At 37.8% G+C, this 27,701-nt stretch overlaps 2 protein-coding genes across 7 annotated transcripts in view; both read left to right on the top strand.

Annotated features, from left to right (window-relative positions):
- The window catches only part of LOC136885095 (gelsolin-related protein of 125 kDa), a 34,522-nt gene extending 10,845 nt beyond the window's left edge, over positions 1–23,677 (top strand). For 3 of the 6 annotated variants that reach the window (XM_067157543.2, XM_067157542.2, XM_067157545.2), the window contains exon 5: positions 2,742–3,400. In XM_067157543.2, coding sequence (XP_067013644.2) covers positions 2,742–3,200 — 459 coding nt within the window. In that variant the 3' untranslated portion in view covers positions 3,201–3,400. Of the gene's footprint in view, positions 1–2,741; positions 3,401–18,934; positions 18,991–20,742; positions 20,854–22,133; positions 22,202–22,546 lie in introns of those variants that run through there. The other 3 variants (XM_067157546.2, XM_067157548.2, XM_067157547.2) reach the window with 3 other exon arrangements.
- The window catches only part of LOC136885096 (zinc finger and SCAN domain-containing protein 12), a 60,014-nt gene that overhangs the window by 11,649 nt on the left and 20,664 nt on the right, over positions 1–27,701 (top strand). The gene's annotated exons all lie outside the window — the stretch shown is intronic.

Raw genomic sequence — 27,701 nt, 5'->3', positions numbered from 1 at the left:
AAAGAATGAAAGACATAGAAAAACAAACAGTTAGGACAGAGTGCGTTCATGAATCTCTTTTATGTGGCCCTCAGTATTCTCGACTAGCTGTTTAACCATAGTTTTCTTTAAATGGCAGATGTATGCACATCCTTTGAATAATACATATACAGCTGTTTGATTGTTTTATTATCAATGCAGATAATGTAGAGCTTGCTGGATCCCTGTTTCACAGTATGACTGTCTTGAATGATCAGTCTGGATCTCCCCCTTAAGGTTAGTTTACACGGTGACACTAGGTTTCATAAGTAACTTTTGCAACGGCTTTTTAATTCAGTCTGCATGTGCAAAATCTAGAGGTGACATTGAGTTGTAAAACTAGTCAGTTTCATCTGCTTCCAACTTTTTGTGAAACGAGAGTAGCAGTTGTGAGATAATTTGGAGGTTACATTCATCCTGATCAGTGCATTGCTTTGCAAAATAATGTGGGGGAGTGAAGAGATCAAAAACATTAGTTTTTGTGGGAATTTAATTATATAAATTTCAAAAATAAAATGAAACTTGCAGCTACACTTGAGTTTATTTTGAAAAAACTCGGTATACATGGAATGACTTTGGATGACCTAAAGAAGAAAATCCATTCCATTTGGAATACCGTACTTATACAGATGGACTGAGTCAAATTGATATGAACAAAAGATCTGGCAGAGATGAAGTACATAAACAAAGGATTCCTTGGTTTAACGCTGCTGATTCATTTTTGAGGAAAGTAGTATCCAAAAGAAAAAGCCACTCAAATCTGGTAAGTCTGTTTTATTATTATACTGAAACATCACATTATGTTGTAGATGAGATTGTAGTACACACTCCTTTACATGTTTCATCATTAGTTAACCTAAGCCTAATAATGTTAGAAACATTTTTTTCTTCAGTAGTCCTACTAAGGCTTTGTAATAAGTCTTACTGATATTAAAATAAATTTCATCATTCCAATCTAATAAGACTCTTATTAAATGCATTTATAATATGCCGTCCTTGATATGCTTCATACCATTAGCTAATTTTAACCTAATGTATTAAAATAATAGTACCCTAAATATATTTCGTCAACATACTAACAATCTAATATGCTCTGCAGATATATTTAAAATAAATTATTCAATCATGCAAATCTGCTTACCGAGCTCGATAGCTGCAGTCGCTTAAGTGTGGCCAGTATCCAGTAATCAGGAGATAGTGGGTTCGAGCCCCACTGTCGGTAGCCCTGAAGATGGTTTTTCGTGGTTTCCCATTTTCACACCAGGCAAATGCCGGGGCTGTACCTTAATTAAGGCCACAGCCGCTTCCTTCCGATCCCTAAGCCTTTCCTATCCCATCATCGCAAAAAGACCTATCTGTGTCGGTGCGACATAAAGCAAATAGCAAATCTGCTTTGTCCTTTTAATCCCGTTAGGCTACATATGTATAACATAGCATATAGTCCCTTACAGGATAATTATCTGTAGTGTGTACAATGTTATAAGAATGTATTGACTTGTACAGGACTATCACCTCCAATGAATGAAAATCCACAGCCTGTTTCCAGTCATTTGACCGGATCAGGGATGGAATGAATGAGGCCCCTATCCAGCGGTGAGGATAGGAAATGTGCCGGCTGCCGAAGCCTGTTGCACTCCTCTGGGGCAATGATAAATGACTGATAGATGAAATGAAATGTGAATGGAGAGTGTTGCTGGAATGAAAGATGACAGGGAAAACCGGAGTACCCGGAGAAAAACCTGTCCCACCTCTGCTTTGTCCAGCACAAATTTCACATGGAGTGACCGGGATTTGAACCACCGCATCCAGCAGTGAGAGGCCGGCGCGCTGCCGCCTGAGCCACGGAGGCTTTTTATCACTTCCAATATTCTCGTTAAACTTTAAACCCTTGCCAGGGAACAGCTCCTTCTCCTAGGAAATATTGTGCATGACATTCTCTTCTCTGAGCTGCCTGGCTGGAATAATTATTGCTTCCTGAGTACAGTGCTGCATCAGTCAGCCCACCTGAAAGTAGATTTCCTCAGTAACAGAGAGTATATTCTTGGGTCTCAGCATTTTCTATATCTATTAATGAAGGCTTCACATATTCCGTAGCTGTCTTCCTCGGCCAATTATGAATTGCACATGTTGCTTTCACTGCTCTGTTGGCTATTTCTGGTTGAAGTGCTATAGGTGTCTCATATATACAAAATTTCGACACTAAATCCCAATTGTATTTTCGATCTCATGCCTTGCACTTGGTAGCCTATAGTTGGAATTTTTTTTTAAAGCTCAGGAACCATGTTTAGAAAATGGTTTCATTAGGTAGGTAGTAAGTAGACATATGCCATCTCCAAAACAGTATCTTCGGAAAGGTTCAGACACCTGGACTCTATGGCATTTCTAAGCCCACTGAAACAAATACCATCATCACATTAGATTGACATAAATAAAACAGTAATTGCTGTCTGCAACTCCAAAGAGAACTATACTAAATGTACCTTCATAGTTACAGAATTCTGACACAGTCTTGGGTGGACACGTTATAACAACATGTTTCCCATCAATTTCTCCAAAACATGGAAAATTCCATCTAATTTCAAAGTTATGGATAATTTGGTTCCATTCCTCTTCACTTTGTGGCACCTGAAAGAAAATTTGATATCAGTAATTTGTTTAGTTTGAGATATTTATTTCAGAAATGCTAGCTGCAGGCCTAATTTTCTTATTTCTTATTTTTTTAGAAACTTGAGGATGTTTCTCAAAACGTCACAGATGATGATTTCGAGGAAGCTAACATTGCAGAGGAGGCCTCATGTTCACCTAAACACGTAATAAATGACGACGGCTTGGACAGTCTAGCAACTGTTGCATTACATTCAGAAGAACATTCCTATATGGTGAGACAGGACAGGAAAGAGTTAAAAGGAGAAAGGAAGCAAGATGAACATTTGAAGCTCCTACAAGATGCAGTGCAAGCACTGAGGGATATATCAGCTACGACGAAGGAGGAGGATGAAATAGATGCTTTTACGAAGAGTATCAATGCTCAAATGAGGAAACTTCCTGAAGAGGTCATAATTGGACTCATGAGTGACATTCAGGCACTGGTTTCAGCAAGAAGAGCAAAACATTTGGCTGAGCTGAGAAGACAGTCTTCTGTAGGGTTGTTAACACGTTCTTGGCCGCTCGGTTATCCGTAACCATTTTCGCTGTACCGTAATTTTTTTTTTTTTGTGTTTAACAGAGTTCATTTCTGTGTATGCATTTTAGATTATCATTTGAAATATTTCAATAATATTTTTAGGCATCAGAGCCAGTGTGTCAGCGGCACTACTGATGAGCTTTTCACCTTTGGTGCCGTTTGACGCAGAATATGCATCGAGACATCTATTGAAGTGGATTGGAGGAAAGAACGTTTTGTTCTGCTTTAGGTGTTCAGTAACTTTTCTACAACAGATACATTCATTTTTGAAAATTTCTCACAAAACTGGTGTGTAGTAAAATCCTTATTACGTGATTGCTGTGTGAACTAATTGCTGTACAATGTAGATAGCCAGTAGGGTAGTCTATAATAGTCTGCTGCAATGAATATGGATAGATATGGCAATATTTGGATCCAATTACTTCTGTCTTTTGTGGAATTTAATGAAATATTGCTCAAGACACAGGCCTGGTTGTCCTGGACTCTCGCTGAAAGAGAACATGCTGTGCTGCACCACTCCTCTTCGTAATACTGTCTGCACAGCTTTAGCAGTCTACGTCTATTATCTTTAGCCACACATTTAACGGCAAAATGTGTTACTGAGAGTGATAGATTTTGGGAGCCTACGAGATGATGTTTCTTCCACTGAGAAGGCCCTGCAAACTCACGTTTCTTTTTTGACATTGCAGAAAAGTATGCCGAATTGTAATGGCTACAGAGATAATAAATGACAGTTAATCTGATGCCCAGATGGATAATATTTTTCAACAACAGCTTAACAGTGCACAAGTACGAGGTCCGCTTGTTTACATAGATACTCCTGGAAATATGAGTTTTAATATTTGGCGCAGAGTGTGGAGCATGCATGCCGTCATCGGCACTAATAGAAAGTGGAGTCATTACGAACATGTGTTGTTATCGGTCGCAAATATGTTAAATAATGATCAGCCAAACCAGTGTGTTGTAATTATTCCTCCAGAAGTGCCAGCAGATTCTATTCCATTGCATTATGAAAATGAGAATCAACATCTGTATCATCAATGAGAACCTTGTCATGAAGTAACTGCGTAGCCTAACATAAAGTATTTTCCTTGTTAGTAGACTTATTATTAATTTCCTTACCTTAATACAGTATAACCCTGATTTTACGTGACCTCGATTTAGCATAAACCTGCATTTAACAGAAGAAATTTCAAGTCCTGAAAATTATTTAATAAGAACAATGCAACTTTATATTTGACTTAAAGTAATTAACAGTACGGCAAAACCCGCATTTAACGTTAGGAAATGTTAAAATTCGCAAGTATTTATTTCTGTACGTTATGGTTATGGCACATTAGGAACCTGTGAATAAGATGTCATGAGCTTGCTAAGGATGATTCAGGCCATGAATGAAATTTAGAGCGCAAATGTAAAGCACTATGGTGAAATGTCAGATTCGGATACACATCTGACCGCGGCTGCTGCGGTACAGTAGAAGTAATGACAATATTATTATGCACTTTGAGAATTCCTATATTAATGCATACAGTATTTTTCGATTACAATAAGAACCCTTTCACTGATTCATCCGGAGGAATGGGCAAATTTGGGTGCGTTAGTTTTTCCATTATCAGTATTCATACACCAGACTCCAGCCAGGCTGAGTGGCTCAGACGTTTGAGGCACTGGCCTCCTGACCCCAGCTTGGCAGGTTTGATCCTGGCTCAGTCCGGTGGTATTTGAAGGTGCTCAAATACGTCAGCCTCATGTCAGTAGATTTACTGGCACATAAAGAACTCCTGCAGGACAAAATTCCGGCACCTTGGCGTCTCAGGAAACTGTCAAAAAGTAGTTAGTGGGATTTATAAAACAATATTATTATTAACACTTGACTCCAGTGTTTATATTGAACGCGATCGATGGTCTTCCGTACCGATTCCTCGCTACATGCAAAAGCAAGATCAAACTTAGCGGACTACGGCCAAAGACTAACAATGTCACAGCGTTCAAATACTCGCACAGCTTTGCTTGTATGTATGCAGTACACGGCTGAGCTCTGTTCGAGTGTGTACGTCTGTAGCGAATCATAACTGGTACACTTTGTGCTACACCGACCCAATGGTTACCGGTTCTCAGCAATATACTACCTCCACATATCAGGAGACAGAAGGCCCTTTTTCAGCTATGGACCAGAATGCTAAAGAATGAACGTCTACCTGTTCATGAGGATATCAGACAGAAATGCACACGCCTGAAGTCTTGCCAGCCTGCTTGGAAGACAGCCGTGGAGATAACATCTAGCGAATTCAACCCCACCTCTAAATGGTTAACAGAGTGGTCTTTATCCCCACCTCGGGCAATAGTGGATATTAATAACCCATCCACAAAGCTGGCAGGCTTTGATCTGCCACGTTGCACCTGGAGTAGACTAAACCGCATGAGATGTGGAGTAGGTAGAACAGCATCTACTTTACACACCTGGGGCTGGTCAGTTTCTCCATACTGTGATTGTGGGGATGTTCGACAAACAATGAAACATGTAGTGCAGGAATGTCCACTCCGTGCTTTCACTGGCACCATGGAAGACCTCAACTCAGCAACACCCGAAGCAGTGAAGTGGGTGGCGGGTTTGGACATTCACATTTAGTGACGTGTACATCACTCGCACTCAGTGTGTATATTATGAACTGTCAGAGTTGATAGGTGGATAGCGATGTAAATATATTGTGTTTTCTTCTTGTACTTTCAAACTTTGTAAATTGCTTTCTTTGACTGTATAGATATGATAATTTGTATTTACTTTGTACTCATCTTTCACTGGTTGTGTAAATAGTTTATAGGTTGTCATTATTCATCATACGCCAAATAAATAAGTGTTAGAATATAGTGTCAGTTTACATAAGTTGGCATCAGTTCGTGTGTTGTGTATCGCGTTTGCTCTAGTTCGTTGTTTTAATGAAGATGACTATGGCTGCGAAAGGAAAAAATTTATATGTCGTGGATAAAGTGAACTTGATTTGGGAAGTGGAGGGAAAAACCAATGTGCCCGTTAGTGAAAGGGCTTGATGTCTTGGACTTGCACAGTCTTCATTATCAGGGATATTGAAGAATGAGGAGAAGATTCTAGATCAAGAAACTCTGTGTGGTTCTAAAGCAAAACAGCAAAAAAACTGTTAAAAAGTTGCCGTACAAAGAAATGGAATCTAGGCCATTCCTATCCCTTCGTTGCCTTAAGACTTATCTGTGTGAGAGCGACATAAAACGAATATAAAAAATATAAAAGACTTGCTTTTCAGGCTATGAATAATCCCTAGATATATGGGCTGGAGTCTGCTAGTATAATTTGCAGGAAAGAAATGTAATTTCACATTCTGCAAAAATGGAGTGATTCAATGGAGCACGTGCTGAAAATGTACCAGTCGACTGAGCAACAGAGGTGCCAACTATTACGGATTGTTCGTAATTATTACAGATTTCACCTCAACGATTATGGATGGTCAAAGGGGAAAGGAAAGCGGCCATCACCTTAATTAAGGTATAGCCCCAGCATTTACCTGGTGTGAAAATGGGAAACCAATTTGTGGCATGTGATCAGTACAGGCATCTGGGATGTAGAAGAAATTTGTGAAGAGGAAGTAACACAGAATGATGAAGATAATGACGATGATGATAGGGATGAAGGAATTCAACCACCATCATTTGGTGAAGCTGTTGCCAGCATATACATTGATAGAATGTTTGTTACAATGTTTATAGTGGACATTTCTGTTACAGACCAAGTAAACCAATTGGAAATGGACATTTTGAACATAAAATCCAATAGTGCTAAGAAGCAGACTACAATTTTGATTCAAAAAATGAAACTGTGAAAGTTGTGTAAATATGTACTGTACAGGCAAAGTAATGCAATATATTATTGTCATTGTGTAAAAATTTTGTAGTGTGCTAGGAATCTATGCTCATTGACTACTGTATTAATTTTATGTTGCAGAATATCAGGCCTAATTATGGTATAGTGTGTAGGGTAGGTATCTCCTTGTTTTATGGTCATTATATAAATTACTGTATGTGTGTTGGTGCAGTTTATGTGAATACATGCAAACATTTCTGGAAAAGGTGTGCTTAAAAGCAAACTACCATGTTTGATTATTTTTTTAAATGAGACACTGAAAGTTGTGTAAATATGTGCTGTATATAAGCAAAGTAACTCAATATACTATTATCATTGTGTAAATATTTTGTGGATGTTTTAATTTTGTAGTGTGCTGAGAATCTACGATCTTTGACTACTGTACAAAGGGCACTAGGAAAGTTTTGCAATACGAAAAAACGGTTGGCTGGACACCCCTGTTATGGTGAGGGATGAAAGGAGGTGTGAAAACCAGCCTAGAAGACAGCAAGGTGCGACCTTCACACCAGTTGTTACCAAACTGTGGGATTGAAAGCAATTTAAGATGTCAGTGTGGTCTAAAGGTGAATTTTTTGTAATAACAAAGTTTTTATTCTAATCCACCTGTTCAATACATTATAATGTTGCACATTTAAAATATCTTCATTAGTTGACAAGTTATTTGTGGGACTTGTTTCGCTCCCTTACAGAGCATCATCAGCTACATCTGAATCTCGAAGAATGGTTATGTTCGAAAACAATGACTCCAGAACTATTGAAACATTTTTTCACAAACTTAAATCTACTCTGTTAGAATATAATAAAATACATACATTTTGATCATGCCTTAATAACATAAGCTTAGTAGGAGATATACATTAAAATTGTGGTAGAATGAGTTATTCTAAAATACTTAAAACAAGTAGCATGTTTAACATTTTTGAAATAGGTGAAATTCAATCTTAAGAACTAAATTTGTAAGTTTCTTTGTAATGAGATTTGGTAAAAAAGTTTTGTATCATTTAAGGATAAGAGTCTATAAAGATTCAAAGATATCGTTGATTTGATATTGAACTTGTGACTGGATCAACCAAATATGAATCTCGAAGAATGGTTATGTTTGTAAACAATGACTCAAACTATCAAACAGTTATTTCATAAACTCAAACTTAATTTACTAGAGTATCATAAAATCCAGAATCTTTGGTGACATGTCTTAATAACTTGGGTTTAGTAAGAGAGACACATTAAAATTGTGGTAGAAAGAGTTCTTCTAAAATACTTAAAACAAGTAGCATGTCTAACATACTAGAAAGACTTGAAATTCAATTTTAAGAACTAAATTTGAAAATTTCTTTGCAATGAGGTCTGGTGAAAGTTTCATATCCCTTAAGAATAAGAGTCTATAAAGATTCAAAAATCTCATCGATTTGATAATTGTACTTGTAACAGGATAATATTGATCTTCATGAAATTTAAATACTTGTTGTCATTTGACCACGGCGAGTGCTGTTGAATAAATAGCTCTTGTTGGCGTCGGTGACCATACGTTGAAATTGCAGATTTAAAAAGGTATGATGGAAAGGGATTTAAATCGATGATCGTGGTTAAAAAGTTGTTAAGTAGTTTTTCTTGTTGTAATTTCCTCCAACGGTCGTTTGACAGTTTGGTGTTAACTAAGGTTTATGGCGACTGCTTGCTGTTCCGCGTCTACTCCTTGTGTTGTATGAGTGAGGTGGTAGGAGTTGAGGGGAAGGAGTAGGGGTAGGAGAACTGTTAGTAGGTGTAGTTTTGGAAGGGGAATGTATAGTAGGGGCGCAGGGAGGGGTTGTGCTCACATGAGAGAATCAGCCCAGCATTTTACAACTATAGAAAAAGACCTATAAATTATCAAAAAGGTAGAAAGGGAAAAATTAATGACAGAATTAGAAAATATCTATATCCATTTAGACCAGCATTTCAATAAAGAAAAAAATTTAAATGACGAAATTGAAATAAGAAATCCTTTACACGAACAATTACCTAAATTTTTACAAATGCTTAATCTAGAAAAAAAGCAGTTTTGCCAAAGTTTTCATCCCCGAAACAAATAATAATCATGGAACATTAAAGAACACAACCCCTCACCTATTTCAAAGATGTTAAACATGCTACTTGTTTTAAGTATTTTAGAATAACTCATTCTACCACAATTTTAATGTATATCTCCTACTAAGCCTATGTTATTAAGGCATGATCAAAGTTTATGTATTTTATGATATTCTAATAGAGTAGATTAAAGTTTGTGAAAAAATGTTTCAATGTTCTGGAGTCATTGTTTTCGAACATAACCATTCTTCGAGATTCAGATCTAGCTGATGATGCTCTGTAAGGGAGCGAAACATGTCCTCAAATAACTTGTCATTAATGAAGATATTTTAAATGTGACAACATTATAATGTATTGAACAGGTGGATTAGAATAAAAACTTTGTTATTACAAATAACACATTTCAATACGGATTAAAACATGAGATTAGTCACTTGCAACTAAAGGTGAGTATCGCGCAATTATCCGCTGCAATTTTGCTCGTGGATTAAATGTTGACCAGTGCCTGGAGGAAATGACTCCTGTGCTGGGGAAAGATTGTTCACATCGGACAACAATATTTTCTGCTGGTACAAAGAGTTCCAGAGAGGAAATTTTAGGGTTGAAGACGATCCTCATTCTGGGCGACCGTCTGAATCAGTGACTTAGGAAAACATTGAAGCTGTGAGGAAAATGTTGCAGCAAGAGAGGCGGTTGACATATCAGCAGGTAGAAGAGACCCTCCATATCCCTGCACCAGCTATTCATTCAGTTCTACACGGCCATCTCCATGTTAGAAAAGTTTGTTCCCTTTGGGCGTCCCATTCACTTTCAGAGGAACAAAGAGCACGTTGAGTAAAATGGTGCCGAAAAATGCTAAAACAGTTTGAAAATTGAACTTCGCATAACGTCAATGGCATCGTTACAGGTGATGAAACCTGGCTTTATTATTGTGATGTCCCAACAAAATCCCAGAACAAGGTGTGGCTGTTTGAAGATGAGGGTACTCCTGTGACTGTGCGAAAGTCAAGGTCAGTGAAGAAAAGGATGATTGCAGTATTCTTCATTAAATGGGGCATCCTGACTTGGGTTGTGCTAGAAACACAAAGAACAGTTACTGTGAAGTGGTACAGCAAGACTTGTCTGCCTCAGGTCATCCAGGCTCTCAAGCAGCTCCGTCCAAAGTCATGGTTCAGCACTTGGCTCTTGCATCACGACAATGCTCCAGCACATCGTACTAATGTAACAATGGATTTTTTTGCCAGATCAGGGTTGATTGTGCTTGATCACCCTCTGTACAGTCCTGATCTTGCCCCATGTTATTTTGCCCTCTTCCCAGAAGTGAAGATGAAGCTGAAAGGGCAGCATATTGCATCCTACGAGGAGCTTCTGCCAGCATGGGATCAAGAGTGTGAAAATGTAACTGAAGAAAAGTGGCAGAGTTGGTTCAGTGACTGGTTTTAACATATGGAGAAGTGTTTTGAGTATGGTGGAAATAATTTTGCAAAAGTCTAAAGCATTCACTCACATTGCAAAACTTTTCTAGTGCCCTTTGTATTAATTTAATGTTACAGAAAATGTTGTATGCCTAATTACGGTATAGGGCGTAGGGTAGGTGTCTTCTTGATTTATTGTTGTCATTGTGTAAATTATGTGTGTTGGTGCAATTTATGTCAATACAGACAAGGATTTCTGGAAAAGTTTTGCTAAAAATCAAACTACCATATTCGATTATTTCAAAAAATGAGACACTGTGAAATTTGTGTAAATATGTACTGTATACAGGCAAAGTAACTCAGTATATTGCTGTTATTGTGTAAATATTTTGTGGGTGTTTTACTTTTGTAGTGTGCTGGAAATCTGCGATCTTTGACTACTGTATTAGTGCTACAGAAATAGTTGTAATTAAAGTATAGAGTGTAAGGTAGGTATGTCCTTGTTTTATTATTGTCATTGTGTAAATAATGTGTGTTATACAATTTATGTCAATACAGGCAAAGATTTCTGGAAAAGATTTGCTTTCTACCGAAACCTCAATTTAAGGTAAACCCCCATTTAAGGTTAAAAATTTCCGGTCCCTATAAAAACGCTAAATAGGGGTTCTACAGTATTGTATATTCCTCTACTGCTGTGTAGATGTCTCACAAATCTGTGGAACAAATTTTGAAATTGTACTTTATTGGCACATGGTACAAGAACTGCAGAGATGAGTATTAATCACCACTTGCAAGATACCGTCAAACGGGGCGATTTCGGACACAGAGGTGGTTTCGGACAGTATGGTAGATTTGCCGTATTTTGTTGCATAGCAACGAAACACCGCTGCTTAGCATTTCCGCACGCGTTTGAGTTTGATCATGAGGTTATGTTTCCCACACGTTCGTGCGTTTGTTTACGAGTCGACTTCATACTTCGGAAAATTTCCCGTGTGCACTGGCTTTGCTGAAAGTTCATGGATTATCATTAAGTGGATACTTTCGATTGTCGCAACCGGAATGGATGTATTATAACTATGGTTCTTAGCGAGATCAACTGACTGAAGTGTTTATAAACGATTGCTGTAAAATTTTGTGGTGATTTAGTGAAAAATTGTGTTTTATGCACATTTTACTGAAAATTGAAAGCAGTCTGGGTGATTTCGGACAATGCCTAGAAATTATCAGATACAGAAAGAAGCTGCTTCAAGGTGTAATTACGAACCAAGATTATTAGAAAAAGCCGTACGTGATATTAAAAGTGGCAAGTTGTCTTATAGGAAGGCATTTGATTTGTATGGTATGCCTTGGTAATCCCTACAAAACAAAGTGCAGAACGTAATTCCAAAAAATGGGAAGGCAACCAGTGCTAAATAAGGAAGCTCAGTCACCCTCCGGCCATGCTCCAATACAACCTGCTACTTCCCGCCGCCACAAATAAAATGTTCTTCCTGGGAAGTCGATTTTTGGTCGTGACTTCTGCCGAGACGAAAGCAGTGCAGAAACAAGTGATAGTGCTGACAGCAGCATTAGGATTAATGCGATGAACCACACAATGAAGGCAATGATGTTCTGGTGTTGCAAGAAGAGGCTTTCCTTGTTGCAGATTATAAATACAAATTTCAGGAGCAAAGAGCATACGAGGCAGTATTTTGGCCTGGCCTGAAATATTCGTTCAAGGGATGTGGATGTCAAATACTTGCACCCACATAAAAAACAACAGAAAAGTGTTTGTGTTCCCTGACATCCCTGATGAGGATACAATAGCTAAAGAAAAAATGTCAAAAATACTTCCAGCCCAAGTTGAGAAGAGAGGAATGCTTATTTTCAGAGAAAACTTATTTTAGATTTACAGGCCGTGGCAGCTACATGTTCACTGTATCGACATTTTTGCATTAAGATTTGTATCGTTTTAAGAAATTAAGATCTTTCAGTAGGATTTCTGTGCAGTTCATAACTATTAATATTTCAATTTAGACCGGAAAAATTTTACAATTACCTTGTCAGAAAATCAATATCGGTCAGTAACACATTAAATTTAACATTGCAATGATTTTAACCGACTAGTCATGTTTTGGACACCCTCAGAACACTTTAAATATCACAGCACTAAATCAGAAAGAACGAAGAATTAAAATAAAGGACTATTTGTGTCCAAAATCACGTAATACGCTTTGAAACTTTGGACAGTGGTTTAAAAAGCATGTGCGTCCGAAATCACCCCGATGTATGGGGTGAATTCGGACACACTTTTTTGTTTTCTCAGGAAAACATGTGTTGGCATATATTTTTCGTTTATAGGGTATTGTATTAATTGGATATATTCCTCATTAATAGGATGGCAAACAATACAATTTAAGATCCCTTTAATGAGTTACGGCGAAAATAACCTCAAAACTGTCCGAAATCACCCCGTTTGACGGTATCCAAGAGTAATCTGCAATTTCAGCTCCAGTGATAATGCTCCTCACATTACAGGATCTTTATTCTTTATTCATTTGCAAATTTTCCTAGTAAAAAAAAACTGAATTGTCCCAGAGTCACTCGTAAATGATTGTGGTTGGTTTTTGGGCCTTCAACTACTGTCTTCAGTAATGTTGCAGAGCATCATCCTAAATGTGATCTTCTCTTTATCCAAAACCTACTCCAGACTTATTTTTTTTTAAAGTCAGCAGTAATATCTCTTCAACTACTCAAGCTGCTGCAATTACTTGAGCATCCATTAAACGAATAGTACAACAGAAAAACATGCCAGTTTAAATGAATTTACTATGTACACTAGTGTCTCCATGTTAGCAATTTCCTATGCAATTACTTTTATGAAACAAGTTGTGAAACATAGGGTCATCATTTAAACTAGCCTTTACAGGCCCAACAAGGTACGTATATTGTTCCTGTGTTTCCATGATTTGAGTAGGACATCAAAGAAGGAGATGACTGCAGTTGTTTCTGTGAATAAAGTGTTAGAAGTACTAAACAGTTTTGGTAAAAGAGAACTGCTGTGAAATATAAATTCAGAATATTGTGTTGGAACTTCAACTGGGTCAGAGTGGAAGGAGATTCGAAGAAATTGATATTAGTGTCTTTGCGGATGCAAACTGTATGGAAGTGCGGATAATTTTGCTGATAATTTCTAAATAATAACGTTTATTTACTTTCACGCAGGTATACTCATATTTTTGTTTATGGTTAGGCGAACCTTGACACTGGTATGAGAGAATAGTGATATATACAGAGCCTTGAGACCAAAAAGCCGTAAATCTGACCTAAACCTAACTGGCTCCTGCCCCGCAGTTATTGGAAGGAAGCAACAAAGATCAATACGTCGGTAGTTTCACAAGAGAAAATCCTTCATAAACCTGTGACTGTGGGGTTCTGGTGCCAGCTGTCAGGCCTATTGTATTATGTTAACAGATCTACCTGTTCAAATACCTGGGGTGATATATACTGTAGTTAAAATATTTACAGTATCTGCAGATAACCATTTTGCAGATGCAGATAACCATTTGTGGATGAAGGATGTACAAATGCGGATATTATTTTGTGTATCCATGCAAGGCTCTAGCCATAAGACCTATCTGTGACGGTGTGACAAAGCAAAATAGAAAAAAAACATCACCCTGGTATGATCTTTCTAAATGTGCCATGAGTAATCCATAGTTTTTCCAAACTTAAGAAACACTTCCATAACCTGATGCTACCCAACAAGTATTTATAATTCTTTCAGTGTGGTATAGTTGCTGGTCCAGATCATCAGACATATTTTTCAGTTCTCTGGCATTTTAGGTGACTGGAGATATAATGTATAAAGTTTTGTAAAAATGACTTAAAATGATTTGTTTGTGATGGGTAGTCCTTCATAACTAACTACACCTCCAATAGAGAGTACAAATCTGTGGTTTGCGTAGTGGCAAAACATAACACGAGGATATTGCTCCGTAACCAAAGTCATTCCACCTTCCCCCCCTCAAACATCACAGCGGTTCCATCACATGCTACTGCAATCATTCATCATATATTGGAAAATACCTTGGGCAGGCACATTAGGCAACTCAGCAATATCAATAAATACATTTTTATATTCATCCATACCGGGAAGCATTGTCCTTACAAATAGTTTTAAAGATGATAATTAGCTAATACAGGTAGTGCTCTTGTCACTTAGGAAAGAAATCCTTCAGTATTGGTTCAGTCATTTTATTCATTAGGGCATTCTTAATTTGAGCTCCAATAAATATGTTGATATGGTGATCCAAGCATTAGTCAAATGAAAAATTCTGCCCATGTTGCTACCATTCACTTGAATGCCTGATTTTTCTTGGCAATTTTATAGGTCATTCTGAAGATTTAGGAGGTTATCTCTTTGTCATGTTCAAAAGTGTGAGTAAAAGAGACCTCCAACTCGTGTTCCTTTGCAGCAGTTAATATGTTAGTGGCTGCCGTATGAACAGAACTAATTTTATGATCATGGATAATGCTTGATAGTGAAGTCATTTGATTATTTTAATTTTTCACCAAAAGAGGTAATCTGGACATTTGCCCATGGCTTAGAAATATTCATATGATTATTTCTGTCCATGCTGAAATCAATTACTTTTGCCATATTTTACAGCCATGCCTTCAATTTTACATAATTAACCAGTCATTTTCCCCCTGCAAAAATCAGCTTTTTTCTGTGGCGTCTAACACACAGGAAGATTTTTAATTCGCAATTGCATGTTTGGTAGCCACAACCACGTATTCAGCTTTTACAGATTCATCACAGCATTTTCTCCCAAACTTGCTTTCAGCACATTACATTCACTTGGTTCACTCTCAGAAAGTTTCAATTTCTTGCCGGAGCAGAAAAGAAAAACTGAGTGATTTTAGAGTTCATTGCATTTGATAAAAGACCAGAGGAAACAAACCAGTTCATGTATAGAATGCACGACAGACACAACCACAGTACACAAAGCAATACACTTAAGTGAACAGGAAGTGAAGTGAAGCCGATACCAGTCACAAGAAGGAAGTTGTGATATTTTAAGAGGCAAGCGTGTACAGTTGAAAGAGTAGTGCTATCGAACCAGATTGATATCGTATACTTTATGATAGGTCAAACCTATAGATGATAGTTGAAATGTCATATGGCTTTTAGTACCGGGATATCCCAGGATGGGTTTGGCTCGCTAAGGTGCAGGTCTTTCTATTTGACGCCCGTAGGCGACCTGTGCATTGTGATGAGGATGAAATGATGATTAAGACAACACATATTCCCAGCCCCCGTGGCATAGGAATTAACCAATTAAGGTTAAAATCCCCGACCCCGCCAGAAATCGAACCCGGGGCCCTCTGAACTGAAGGCCAGTACGCTGACCATTCAGCCAACGAGTCGGACGGATGATAGTTAATCTTTTGACACTTCCTGATGCCATATTTGGACATTAAGCAATGATGGCTGCACCTAATTGGAGACACACTTTTAAACAATAAATCTAAATTTAACCACCATTTTTTTTTTTTTTTTTACAATCTAAAATTTACCAGTACATGTACCAGCAGAAAGAAAGCCCTATGTGTGTGTAAGTAAATAATTTGTTGTTTGGAATATCTTTAAAATTTTGTATTATAAACAATTTACTATGTGTATTATTACAATAAGTGAATACTTTTTCCCGAGTTCCTGGACATCCAGATTCAGAAGAGAAGCATTCTATTATATACCATTTATTCATTTAAATACCTCCAAGAATTTATCAAATCCACAGGCCTTGAAAGGATCTCACAACAAACTCTTCTCCAAAAAATTAAAAGAGCATTAGGGTTAGTCCAAAACATCTATAACAAACAATCCATGTCAAGACATACAAAAATTCTGCATTACAACACAGTCATAAAACCAACAGTCCTTTACGCAAGTGAAACTGGCACTCAACAGAATACAAGAATTTGAAGAAATCAAAAAAGAAGAAATGAAGATCATTACGAAAATCTTAGGAGCAAGATTCACCCAAGACAGTTACAGATTAGTCAATCAAAACAACAGAAAAATTCTCAAACATTGAAAATGACAGGAAAAGACAAATGAAATTCTTCAGCCATCTGACTAGATTACCAGAAAATCGACTGACAAATAGGATAATATATTGTGTAACCTCGCTCAAGAACTCAACACTGTGGCTTAACGAACTTCGAAAGGACCTCAAAAACACAAACATAAGTTCAACAGACATTCTAGAAAGAGACATTTTTAGACACAAAGTAAACAATTGAGAAGCTATATCAGAGCAACCACAATGAAAACATTACAGAGCAAAGTGGTTGGCAGAACGTAAACAAGTCTTCTTGGAGAGAATGAAAACCTATTAGAAAAACAAGAACCCACACAAGAATTGAGTTATTTGCTTAACATCTTCCAATATTGGAAGAATTTGCTGCTAATAATAAAAAAAATACAGTCTTAGCCACCAAGTACAGGCATTTTAATTTGATATTATCTAGGTTGCCTCTGCATCAGTTTTGATGTTCCAGTTTACTTCGACAGATGGCAGAGAATCCTGAATCTCTAGTGTTACATAGCAGAGTTTTAATTAATTTTGTTGGATAAACACCCAGTGTATCACCAGTGTCATAATAGACTATTTTCCACCCTTCAAGAATTGATTACATATGATGAGTTTAAACGCATGATCTTGGGATCTGGAGGCTGACACTCTCCCACTGATCCACATTCATTCATAGATACATACACTCGTGCTCATAAAAACCAGAACGCCTTGAAGGACTAGAGATAGGAAGTTCATATTCACGTGACATTTTCATCAATATGTTCTGAAGAAATGATTAGCATTTGAACCATGTTGGCCCTCAGGTTCAAGGTCCACATTGATATCTTGGCGGACCACCACCGACTGGTAAAATGTGCCTGTGGTTCTCGTCGCTATAAACTGAAGGTAATGTATCAGTGTGACTTGAGCAGACGTGCAAGATGCCTCACAGACATATGCGAGAACCATACCGCAAATTAATGGGTTTGAAAGAGGATGCATTATTGGCATGAGAGAACATGATAAGTCCATCTGGGAAATTGCTGCTCATGTGGGACGAAGTGTGTCGGCAGTGCAACTGGTGTGTACAGAATGGTTCACAGAAGGACGTAGAACACGACACACCACCAAGACCACCCCCTGAGAAGATCAACACCTCATCCGAATGGCATTGCAGGACAGATCTGCGTCCTCCTCGGCTCTGGCGCAAAAGTGAAACAGTGTAACATATCGTACAATATCAGGAGTGACAGTCCGTTGCCGTTCATTATGGTCTGGGTTACTGGCGCATCGTCCACTTCTCCATCTACCTTTGACTAATATCCATAAACATGCTAGACTGTAATGGTGTATGGAAAAATGTCACTGGGAACAGAAAAGGCAGCAGATAGTGTTTTTAGATGAATTCAGGTTCTGCTTGTTTGAAAATGATGGTCGCATTTTGGTTTGCCGCAGACAAGGGAAGAGGCATCACATTGACTGCATTCATACCAGCACCAACTCAAGGCCTTATGGTGTGGGGTGCTATTGGGTACAACCACAAATCACAGTTAGTGCATGTCCAGCGCACTATGACCAGTTTAACATATGTGAATGACAACCTGTGACCCGTAGCCGTACCCTTTCTGCACAACACTCCAGACGCCATATTTGAACAGGACAATGCATGACAACATGTTGCTGCACGAACACGTGCTCTCTTCTTGTCAGAGGATGTCAGGCTGTTGTCCTGGCCTACCCGATCACCAGACTTGTTGCAATTGGAAATGTGTGGGATATGGTGAAACGAATGTTGTGGCGCTGTGACCCAGTGCCAACTACCAAAGATGAACTGTGGAATCAGGTGAATGCATCATGAATGGCTATACCCCAGGATGCCATTCACGCCTTATACGCGTCGATGTCATCACGCATGAAACAAGTTACCAGTGCCCACGGAGGACCCATTGCCTACTAGGCTGAACCTAGGTGACTGAAATGCTAATCGTTTCTGCAGAACATACTATTGAACATGTCCTGTGAATATGAACTTCCTATCTCTAGTCTTTCAAGGTGTTCTGGTTTTTATGAATATGAGTGTACCTTCCCCTCAGACAACTATTTTCACTCTGATATTTGAATCAGTACTTGCTTTTATATTTTGTGTGTATTAAAATATTAATGCACCTATTTTTGTTTTCTTGTGTATAATTATTTAATGTATGTTAAGGAACATTTCTTGATTTCATTGAGAGGTTCTCTTTTAAAAAATCAAGGCCTCAATTTTGAGTATGGCATTACACCTCTGTTGCAGGTTGTGAAGGAGGAAGTAGAATCTGATTATATGGTGTCTGATCTCGTCCTTGATGAGTGAGCACAATATATTCTTTCTGTATTTCTTAGTTTGTTGGGTTGGTGGTGGGGAGGACAATGGGGGTTGGCCGATCCTCAAGTAAGAATGAAATTTTTTATAGCCATTGACCTAGAAATAAAGGAACAATCCTAATCACAATATATTGTGGATTTTAATCCATTCGTACTAATGATGTCATAATCAGGCCAGGTAGTTTTGTTCTTATTATACTTTACTGTATAATTCTCTATTTTTAGTGCAATATCACGTACGAGTTTTTGTGCTATAGAAGATTACTTCTGTTTGTTGACAAGAAAGTGATTGGAGCATACCTTACTAATCAAATAAGGTTATCTAGACTACCAAGTACAGATTAGTCATTGCAATTATATTCCCACTGTTCAGGTATGGATGTGAGAGTTGGACGCTGAAACAGGCACACAAAAGGAAGATCGGTGCTTTTGAGCTCTGGTGTTGGTGAAGACTCTTATGAATACCATGGAATGCAAAAATTGCCAATAAGGCAGTTTTAGAGTGCGTCCAAGCCCGTATGTCATTGGTTGGTGAGATTATGAATCTGAGACTAGCATACTTTGGCCATGTTATGTAATCAGATGCATTGGAAAAAGCAATCATGTTAGGAATGATCAGTGGTACAAGAAGACAAGGTCACCAGAGGACTCGTTGGTTAGATACCATTGAAACAGACACCACCTTCACCTTGGAATGACTAAAGGAGGCAGTATGGAACAAGACAACTTGGAGAGCGCTAATTCAAATAATCACCGATAATAATGTCCAATAACGGACCATTATATTGGTATTATAGATTCGATTAAACCGATGATATCATCATCATCATCATCATCATCATCATCAGACTGTGTGAAGGGTCATTCAACCATATCACTGCATAATCCAATCCGTAGTAAGATAGGCATCCTCATTCAAGATAGAAACCCTTTAGAAAGCTTTGAGACTCTCGGGCTTGGTGCTAGGTTTAGAAAGTTTTTGTATACCATTCAGTTGTTGCAATCTCACCATATTGTTCTGGATTATTTGCATCTATTATACTCTAGATGATAAGAAAATTACAACATAGCCCCATAACTTTCACAAGACACCAGTAATGCAGCTTTGACATTAATCTAATTTATTGCATGGGTAAGATTGTATACTAGCATGCAGTCTCTGTCTTATGAATTAGAAAGGTCTAGTTATAGCTGTAATCAGTGTGGAAAGTACTGTAATTATTCATGTGTTGTTTACCCATTTTTAAGAACTTTAAGGAAAAATGTTAAAAGGGGAAAAAATGATGTGTAGAATGAGGTACTTCATGCTTTTTGATCTGATGTCCTTTAAAATATATATATTGTACATCCATCAGTTATATAGAAAATTGATATACAAGTTCTGTCTTATAAACCCAGATCGAATGCATGGTACTCTGGGCTACAGCAGCTGCATTCAGGGAGGCGTGCGCATACTTCTTGAAATTGCAAGCAGCCTGCATGTGTTTGACCTTTGAAGCATAAGTTGCCAGTCTGAATCCCAGCTGTTAACATGATGATACCGTTATCATTGCTACACCATATTTTCATATGTAAAATTTCAGGTTTCATCTTAATTGTCATGGGAACAGTCGTAACACTTGCTATTGGGGCGCAGAAAATCCTAATGGTCTTTATGAAGCCCCTCATTATGATAGGAAGATTAGTGTTTGGTGTGCTGTTATTGCAAGACAAATAAGTGGGTCTATTTTTTTCAAGGCAACAGTAAATGCAGAGAGGTACCGAGATGACATTTGGACATCATTCTTCCTTCAGTTTATGGAAGAAGAAAAATTGTGTGGGTAGTTTAAACAAGATTCAGCCCCTTCTTACAATGTTGGAAGTGTTTGCAGACAGAGTGATCAGTGCTGGTCTACAGTTTTTCCCCCTCGTTCTCCAGATCTAATAAGGTGTGATTTTTACTTGTGGGGTAAACTGAAGGAAAAGGGGTAATCAAACATATCTTCACACACATTGGAGGAACTGAAAGAATACATTACGAACAGAATCAGAAACATTACACTGGCAGAACTCACTCGCATCGTACAATGCCTGTATAACACAGGAAGGACGACACTTCCAGCAGCTTTTATAAGGTAAGATTTCATATAAGATTGTATACATGCTTAAAGCAAGGCGAGCGCACACAACATAAGTTTGGCTGAGGCAGCCGCCGTAACGCAGAGTACAGATACCATGCATTCGGCCTGAGTTTATTATGAGAGACCCTGTATTTGTTCAATAAGTCAATAAAATCCATGTTCCTTAAATTACAAAATTTATTTGAAATTGTCTTTCCATGGATGTAGGATCCTCATGAATTGGTAAGTGATGTATCTTGTTGGAAAAATTTGACAGCAACCTAAATTTATCGTCTAGAGAGATAGACATATTAAAGAAATAATAAATTGCCTGTCCTTCATTGAGGGTGACCAGTTCTGTAATATAATCAGATCATCAATACAAGAGAATTTGGAAACATCAAAAGGTGAAAATTTATAACTGTTAATGCTGTTATTGTCATCTTTTTCCTTTTTTAAGCTGAAAATTGAGAGACAGAAAGAATAGTGGCTTGCTAAATTCCTCTAGGTCTACTACTTAAAAGCTCATGATATTAACAGAGAATGTAATTGCTGAATTTACTGACATACTGTCTCTGCAATAATTCTCCCTCATCCTGCTAGGATGAAGTAATTCAACCAAAACTCATGCAGTGAGATGTACTTAACATTACAATCTACATCTTAGTATTAGAATGTGTAATTTAGATTTTGTACTTCTAAATAAAGCTAATGTCGGTAAAACAGAAAATTAATATAAGAATGTCAATTTTATGTTCCTCCTTTCTTGGAGGCACTCTTCTGTACTGTTTAAGTTTGTGATACATAAATTATGTTGTCCATCCTCTGTTAGCTTTGAATTCTTAATTCTAGATTCCATGCAAATTTTTTATGCCTTGTGCTTTTGTTGGAATCATTTCATGACTTACTGCCAATCCATTATCTCTTAATTCGAAGATATATTCCAGTACTTCTTTTCCCAACATCTTCCCAGCAAGATGTTTTGGTCTGTGGGAGGATCAATAATTCCCATTTGAAAATCGGTTTCAGGCCCAGTTCTTGCAAACACACTATTTCCTGCCAAGTGAAGGTATCACCTTGAGCTTAAAACCTGCAGTGTAAGTACAGGTCTTGTTTTGCATCATTTATCAGTTATAATACATTCACTACTACCCAAACTGATCCACACTAGACTAGTAATAACTTAGGAAACTTGTAGGTCGAGACAACCTATTCATAAATAGGCTGTTACTAATTACTTATAGGAGTTAGAATTTGGTGCTTTTCCAGTTATTCTATTGGTTTGTAAATGTAATTCAATTCTGAAAGCATAAAATTGGTCTGGCATTTGTCTTAAAGTGATGAACACGGAAAGCGAAGCAATATTAGGACAAAATAAAAGATCTCTACTATGAAATGCATGCATAAAAGAAAATTACCAATGATGCCTCTTCTCGTTTCAGACACCAACCACTTTCACTGAGTGTGAGTAAAAAACAAACCCCTGACAGTGAAGAATGCATTCAAGAGAATGAGTTTCTAAGAGAACATTCCAGGCCATCTCGGGCCAAAAGAAATTCATACCAATGTGACATGTGCCCAAAGACTTTCAAAAGTCAAGGAACTCTAATGCAACATATTGAGAGAAAGCATGTTCAAGAGAGGAAGTTCCCCTGTCGTCAGTGTAGTAAATCCTTCACACGTCTAGCAAATCTTAAACGACATGTCATTTTTGTACACAAAAATGAAAGAAAGTTTCACTGTCCACAGTGTAGTTACAGATTTAAATCCCAGTGCATTTTGAAGAAACATTTAGAATACCATATTAGAACAACAAGAAAGTATGAATGTCCTGTTTGTAAAGCAACATTTACTGGTAGCTACTTCTTATCCAGGCATGTGGTAGTTCACAAAGGAGAGAAGGGGTTCCAGTGTTCATATTGCTCAAAATATTTAGCTAACCTTACAACATTAAGGGCACATCAAGACCTTCATGCAAGAGGAATGCTTTTTCATTGTAATTTGTGCTTAGAGGAATTCTTTGAGAAAGGACAGCTGGTTCGACACCGAAATGAACACTTGGGAAAGCAGGATTACAGATGTACTATATGTCTAAAAGAACTTAGTTCTCGAACTAGTTTGATGAGACATATGTCAGAAACTCATTCAGGTGAGAAAAACTACCAATGTACTTTCTGCTTCAAGAAATATTTGCACTTAGGTTCCATGGAGAAACATATTCAGACCAATCATAAATTTATGATGAATGATGCATCAAAAGTATCAAAATGACTGAAGGTATAAAATGTTCTGTAACTCAGCTTCATACTCTGTGAAATGTGTGTAGATTTTTTCCCCCTAAATATATTTCCACTCTCGAAATCTTAAAATTCAAGTATTCTCATTCTCATAAAATAAGTATACTCTGGGCCATCTTTTAAGCAAACTAAAGCAGGAAGATATAGGCCACTGGAAAATATGGGTGAGAGTGGCTGCGTCTTTTGTGTTGTTACATGGTATGAGAGATGCCTCTGTCAGCAAGAGTTTGCCACATTTAATCAGTGGATGTTGTGATCATGTGGGTGCAGCTACTATCACAGTCCATTTAAAACAGTAGTAGAAGAAATTTATCACTGTGTTACACTATTAAAAAGTATATGTGCATATTGAGTGCTAATTATTAATTCCTGAATCCTCTTGTAAGTAGGTTGGCATATTATTTTTCTTACTTGTTATTGAATATTATTGTGTGAACATAGCACTTTGTGCAATGCAAGATTATTATGTCCAGCAAGAGAAAAATTATTCTGTCCATTCATAAGCATTTCAAGGTGAAAACTGTTATTGATGGGATTACTAATCTTCATGAAGTGGGAAGGCAGACAGCTAAATGAACTATCATACGACCTTAGTGCCAAGACTGTCCGACGACAAGTGTGGCTTGCTGGATGCAAGTCTTTTGATTTGATGCACATAGGCGAATGCACATCATGATGAGGATGAAATGATGAAGATGACACATGCACCCAGCCGCTGTGCCAGAGGAATTAACCAATTATGGTTAAAATTCCCGACCTTGCTGGGAATCAATCTCGGGACCCCTGTGACTAAAAGCCAGCATGCTAACCATTTAGCCATGGAGCCAAATGGCAGACAGCTGAGGCAGTGGGAGCTGCATATACAACCGTGCTCAAGATAAAAGCCTATTATAAAAACAGAAAAGGGCTGCAGACCCCTTGAAAATGTATAGGAACACACAGAGAAGTAACTCAACTACAGAAGTATTTTTCCTTTAACTGGGCAGCAATAAGGAGAGAAGTTCACTTGTACAGGGAAAACGATCTATCAATTTGCTATCAATTTTTAATGAGAACAATGATCTTTCAATGTTCTCTAAAACTACCATGCAGTGACTACTGTCAGATATGGGGTTTAAATACTCAAAGTGAAGGAGAAAATAATTGTTAAGTGACAGGGAAGATACTGTTGCTTGGCATTGCAGGTATTGACGCAGTGTTTACAAGGTAAGAGCCAAAGGAAAAACCATAGTGTACACAGATGAGACATGGGCAAATACTGGCCATTCAGAGTCGATTAACACAGCCACACAGGCATGGCGGCAGGGCCTTACCATGGGTAGCAAGGTGCTTTTGGGCAGAAAATTCGTGTACTGGCAGGACTTATTTTCGTGGGCAAGAAGTCAGGAAACCACCATGTGGAAATGGATGGTGTGTTGTGACCTACCTGTCCTGGGAGGTGTTCTAGTGGTCGGTCACTGGCCATTGATGTTGGCGTATTACCTGTCCTGCTGAACAGTCCTGTAGGTAATTTGTAGGTGCGTACTTGGTCCTGGACTCCCGAAATAAAAATTGAAGTAATGCAACTGTCCTTTATTACTCAGGACGACTATAACACTATATACAAAATATATGTTTACTAATTTAGGCTATGTTGGTCTGACGGGAGCTTGCTCACAAGGCTACTACTAAGCTCTAAGTCCGAATTCTGCCTTGTGACACTTGTACAATTTCACTGTCAAGTGAGTCTGAATGACTGATTGAGAGAGCCCGTCTGCCATCTTGGTTTTGGGTTATATCTGGTCTCAATCAAGCAAAGGTCAGTCCCTTCCCACTACCTTAGGTGTTGGACCAGGGTCGTTACTTAGCTATTCGCCCTGGGTACTATTATGACCTGTTTGTCCCAATAAGTGCTGCTCTCTGGGTACTAATATCTCTGTCCTTTTCTGTGTACTTTTGTCTCTCTGTCTTAGGCTAGAGGACAACTGCACCGGTGATGCTGGCTTTGATCTCTTTGTCGGTGAAGCCGAGTGCATCTGTATGGGCTACTTAGACACTGGTTTGTCAATAACAGACATCTGCTCTTGTAAACATGTTATTGCAGGCACGTGATGCAAGACTGTTCCCCAATTCTGACTTACTGAAATATTTCTTCTTTATTCTAACTATTAAAATATAATAAAATTAACATACATGTACACTGGCATTACAAGATGTCCCATCTTACTAATTGCTATCCCATTTACAGCTAAAACAGGTCTAAATATAGAAACAGAAAACAGTAACAAAATGTAATTTGTAAATCTGTTTCTTGAATACCTATGCGAGCAAACATGTGTATGCCAGTCAGGTACTCAGTGCTGTGCCACATCCTTTATCTAAACACTGTTTTCCCAAACCTGGAGTATGGTGATGGTTTCAGAAATGAGACTTCCTGGGTTTGATGCTCACTACCAGTATCATTAGTAAACCATTTCTCAGAATATACTGAGCAGAAGACCCAATTTTCTCCACTCCAGTTTTCTCAAAAAAAACATGTAACAAAATTGTTTCAAAAGTATTGTGTCATTTCTCCACTTTAGTTATAGCGCAGCACTGCACTGACAGATTATATAAAAATAGACCCATTTTAAAGAAACTTGATGCCAGATTTACAGAGCTTTATACCCCCAAACAGAAAATTGCTCTGGATGAGGAAATGCTATCCTGGAGAGGGTGCCTAATTTTCCACGTATACAACCCCAGTAAAATAATAAAATTTGAGATTTTAGTGAGGATAGATTGTGAGTCTAACATGGGGCATATCTGTAAACTCATGATGTATGATGCAAGTGGTGTGAATTTACAAAGCACAGTTTTACAGCTGCTTCAAAATTATCTTGGTGATGGGTATACAGTATATATGGATAATTATTGCAGAAGCTTTGGAATCGTGAAACAATTACAGGGACAGAACACTGCCGTATGTGGAACAATACAGTCAAATAGAGGTGTACCAAAAGATGTAAAGGAACATCACGCAATTCTCAAACAGGCCAAAATGGCTATCAGAAGAGATGAGGATGTATTGCTTGTTTCTTGGAGGGACAAAGAGTTACTATGGTAACTGCCATCCACTCAGTAGAAAAGGTTGAAAGAAACAAATCTAGAAAGAAACAACTGAAACCAAAGTCTGAGACTGACTTTAATCAACACATGCATGGTGATGATACTGCAGACCAGTATGTGGCACTCTATCTTTTCATGAGAAAAATTGTAAAGTGGCCCAAAAAAGGTTCATTTACTGTACTGTTCACTTTTTATTGCATTTCAACTCTTTCAGAAGTTAAATCTCTAAAAAAGAAAAAACATTTCTGAATTCCATGCACACAGTAGTTACTGTAGGAACTTGCTCCAGGAAGAGAGTGAACCCAACATACAAGTACAGTCACCTCTTCCCGACATCTCAGCGCCATCCACTTCATCAGCATGAAGTCCACATTCTGCAATTTTGCCACCAAAAAAGGGCACCAGCCAAGGATCCACCATTTAGGTTAAATGGGAAGAGGAAAAGCATATTGTCTTGAAGTTTCCACCATTAAGTAGAGTACAGTTCCTCTCAAGAAGGTGCAAAGTATGCTTCAGAAATAAAATTATTAGTGAAACAAACTATTTTTGTGGAAAGCGTGATGTTCCCATTCACCCAGGGAATAAATTATACTTAAATGAATACCAGTCAAGAAAATATAATTACAATGAGCTGATACCTCAGATAACATGCTAAACTGTTTAGGGTGAATGACATTTAGAGAAATTATTTTAGAATAAAGAAGATAATTATTATTATTGTAGTTATAGTTATTATTAGTGATTCATCAAACACAAGCTAAATAAAATGTTAATCAGGAAATGCAGTGAAAATACACTTAACACTCCAGAAGAAATTAAGATGCAACAAAAAATTTCACTGAAAGCTGAAAGATCACAAGCCCAATGAAAACGGAAAGATCACAAGCCAAAACTCAAGAGAAGTCAACCAAAACCCACAAACACAGGTTCTATCATACCCATGTCCAAACTGGAAAAGATCCCACTACAGACTGTACCAGGCAGAACATGTCTCCCAAAGACAGATAAGGTTAATAATGGATTACGTAATCAACAATACGAATCAGTTCCAGATTCCATTGTCGAGGTAACACTAGTATCAGTATCATAATACGTAAATACGTGACAAAGGGGATTTCAAGATTAAAAGGAACCAATTAATTAAGGAAAATAAAACGAGGCATGTTTAATAAGGCAACCAACAATATAATGGTCCATAAAAATTGAAACAAAA

Source organism: Anabrus simplex, chromosome 13 (assembly GCF_040414725.1).
Source record: "Anabrus simplex isolate iqAnaSimp1 chromosome 13, ASM4041472v1, whole genome shotgun sequence".
NCBI lineage: Eukaryota > Metazoa > Arthropoda > Insecta > Orthoptera > Tettigoniidae > Anabrus > Anabrus simplex.
Note: the sequence above shows the minus strand (reverse complement) of the source record. Positions and strands in the feature narration are given on the sequence as shown.